The following is a 3,489-nucleotide window of genomic DNA, read 5'->3' as shown; positions in this document are numbered from 1 at the left end:
GGCGAACACCCTGCTCTACCCACTCGGCCATTGCACCGGATAGAGCCCTGTTTGTAATGTATGTGGCACACATACTACTGCAGGGGGGTCGCGGCAACAAGTTAGAAAAGCCACCAGTGATATTGCATGGCAATCAATCAATCAAGTCCATGTCTTACCTGCCGTCTTGGGGACAACATCAGCTCGGAGCTGCAAAACAAACAATCACAGAACATCAAACACAGGTACAGATTGGCTGGTGCTTGTCAGACATTCCTAGTTAGTCAACATACATGGGATCCAACATCTTTCTTCCACTAATCATGATTTTGGTGATTTAACAAGTTAACAGGTGAAAACAGCCAGCCAACATGTTTCATTGTTTACTTACATATTCACAGTCATATCTACCATAGATGACCACTCTGGGGACTGATCAGATCTGGTGATGTGTATGTGAACAGGTGGTCTGTCACCATTGACAGGATTCTTAATCCTTGAATCAATAGGACAAATTGTGTAAGGGACTACCAAAAAGTGCTCACAATGTGGTCCTTGTGTAGATGCTGTGACATGAACAATCCTCACTTATTCGCTTAGTAAAAGGTATTACAGCCATGCTTCTTAAAACAAAAAATTCCATTAGAACTGCTACTGCAATTTGAAGAAGAATTTGAAAGATCCATTGCATTGACTTTGCACAGTTTGAAGGGCAATATCTGTTCACTTGGCCCACACCTTAGTACTAGTAGTAGTAGTACCCACACCCCTGGAGCAGTGCCAAGTCATTTCATGATGAACCCCCTTCCAAGGCCTCATTTTCAGTGGATGGGCACTATAGCACTGCATCTATCCAGGTGTTAAAATCTCCTTTTCAACAGCTACTGTAAGATCCAGTAGTAGTTGGGGTGACTACTGACATAATTCTGCTTTGTCCCCGCCCTTGGAGCGTTGCCAAAACATCTTTGCAAATCCCTTTCAATGGCCCCAGTTTTTTGAGTGGGTGGGCTTCAATCTCCTATCTCTCCTCGTTACATAGACGGTAATTAGAATTTGCAGAAGTCTAAAATCTCGAAACAGTGGTCTTTGATTTCTAGCCGTGAAATTCTTGCAGCAAGAAATTAAGTATGAAACCGCATGAAGGAGTGTGGTGTGCCCGAGGGCCACAAAAAGGAGACGCTTTTTATGCAAATCACAGCAGAAAAGACCAGACAGTCACATGTACTATGATGTAGCGAAAAACTATGGTCCACTTTTAGTTTTACTGAACAAAAACACTGAAACGACCTGTTTAGTGAGAAAATTGGAAATTGCGCTTCCGTTCACGCAAAATATGTTCCCACCTTTCAAATATTTTTGCATCCTACCAAATTATGAGGGTAGGGTTAGTTTTTTGGGGGCAAAATGAAGTCATGCAAAAAGACCGGGCGTGAAAGGGAAATACAAAATCGCGAACACAAATGATATGAAAATTTCCACATAATCCTGCATCAAAACTGATAATCTTTCCCCGAAGACCTCGATATCGTTGCAGTCCGTAATTGCAACGCTTTAGGAAATCGGACATTCCAGTTAAGACGATAATTTCACCATAGATTTACGCTGAGGGCATGTAACAGTTACGGGGTCTTATCCAGGCGTGGTGTCGCCATGAGCGCCCATGCCACTTAATTTTTCCAAGACGTTTATCTGAAAACGGAGCAAATTCTGTAACTCACCTCCATAACAATACGCCCCAGTGGTGCACCATCGGCGGTAATGTCGAAGAAGACCCTTGGCTTTGCCATTTTTGTTCAGGTTTTGCCGGTAGCGGTTAGCTTCAGTCCTTCACCAAATGCAAAAGAGGTGGAATGCTCCGAAATGACCCAAACCACGTGGCTTATACCTGAGGAACCGCCACACCACGCTCATTAAAACTAAAATAAATCCGCTCCCTTGACTTCTCTTTCCAGTTATGCCTTTCGTTATCGCTGTCGTTATCCAATCTCAGCAAAAAGATAGAATTTAAAAACAAAATCTTCTGTAAATAAATTTCTATTCGTATGGAAAAGTGCAGTACCTATGATATACGATTTCGTTGATGGCACTATTTTTTGAGTCTGCTCAGGGATACACAGAACAAAAGGAGATATTCGGCATTTTTCGTGAGATTTACCGGAATTTGCCGAAGAAAACCGATCCGATCCGAAGAAAGGCGATAGCCGACAGGTGGGTTTACCAGTCATTTGGAAGTTCCAAGCGCGAACAGCAGGTGCAGACTTCCTTCATGTATTGCAATTTCATTCAGTAAAGGAAGGAATTTTATGGGAAGCTGTCAGTCACCTTTTGACTTGTCACAACTTAGGCCACGTTGATTTGATTAACGTTAACTGTAGAATGAGCACAAATATTCCGTAGATTGAAAAAAAAGTATCAGAAAACAGATAACTAATGCCATAGAATGCCAAGATGAATCTAAAGTCAAAGAATAAGATGTGAAAGGACAGAAAGAAAAAAAATCTATTGTTGGTTGGGGGAGGTACCAGTACAGAAATTTCCAGGTCCGGACATGAACCTGGAATTGATTGTCTGTGGAAACTTGAGAACTGGCAATACTCAAAACAATGGTAATTGGTCAATTTTGCTACAAAGGAATCTGTTTGGTGGATTATTGGACTCCCACTGCATTTTAAAATCCCTTCTCCATGTAATAAAGGCTAACTGTCTCTGTACCTTTGACTGTAGAAACTTGGTGCAATTGACTACACTCTACTTGACTTCGCTCTTGTTGTCTTCTTGGCCCCCCGGTTAGACCCCAAATGGCTTCCGATATAGTGTGTCCATTTTGTAATTGGCGAAACCTGTTCCTCTGTTTTTTTTCAGGTCTGTTTTTTTCGGATTGGTCCAAGAAGAAAAAAATGTTTTGCACCCGTATGATGTACTGGTCCCTACACCTAACTGTTGGTATACCATACTATGTGTGTTTAGTCCTATGTTCAACCTTCCTGGCCACTTTGATTTTATAGTATACTGAAGGCAACTTTTTTTTTTGGCCGAACTTTTTTTTATTCGCTCGCTCGCATCAGTTTTGGAGTTCCCGGAGGATGTCATCCATATAATGAAATCAACATGGCCTTATATAACACAAAAAAACAAGATAAGTAGTCATGTTTTCAGCTTTTCATGGCATGATTTATCCAATGAATCTCTTCCTTTGATTTTATACCACTGTTCTGATCATGTGACTGCAAATAAGCGCTCTGATTCAATTTGGTTTATCAGCAGTATGTGCCCCTGGAATCGGGTTTTTTAAAGGTCTGCAATAGCAAAACCTATATTATTTTTCTTGGGACTAATTTTTTTTTTTTTCCAAATCGGAAGAAAATGGGTCGGGAAATCCGAGAACCAACAAATTAAATTGGTGTGACCTAAGTAACAACCCCCATGGAGATCCTCATGAAAAAGGCTGGGTACTGGGTGGCCATAGCTACAGAGTGACACATGTTTCTACTGTTTGTCACCAACAGATGC

At 41.3% G+C, this 3,489-nt stretch overlaps 1 protein-coding gene across 1 annotated transcript in view; it reads right to left on the bottom strand.

The window, feature by feature from the left end:
- LOC118412146 (peptidyl-prolyl cis-trans isomerase-like) overlaps window positions 1-1,887 on the bottom strand; it is a 5,583-nt gene extending 3,696 nt beyond the window's left edge. The window contains exons 1-2 of the mRNA XM_035814848.1: window positions 1,698-1,887; window positions 159-189 (exon numbers count right to left, since the gene is read on the bottom strand). Of these exons, the coding sequence (XP_035670741.1) occupies window positions 159-189; window positions 1,698-1,766 (100 nt within the window). The 5' untranslated portion in view covers window positions 1,767-1,887. The remainder of the gene's footprint in view (window positions 1-158; window positions 190-1,697) is intronic.
- Between the last annotated feature and the right edge of the window lie 1,602 nt (window positions 1,888-3,489).

This window comes from Branchiostoma floridae, chromosome 3 (assembly GCF_000003815.2).
Source record: "Branchiostoma floridae strain S238N-H82 chromosome 3, Bfl_VNyyK, whole genome shotgun sequence".
In the NCBI taxonomy this organism is placed as follows: domain Eukaryota; kingdom Metazoa; phylum Chordata; class Leptocardii; order Amphioxiformes; family Branchiostomatidae; genus Branchiostoma; species Branchiostoma floridae.
This window is presented reverse-complemented; position numbering and strand designations above follow the sequence as displayed.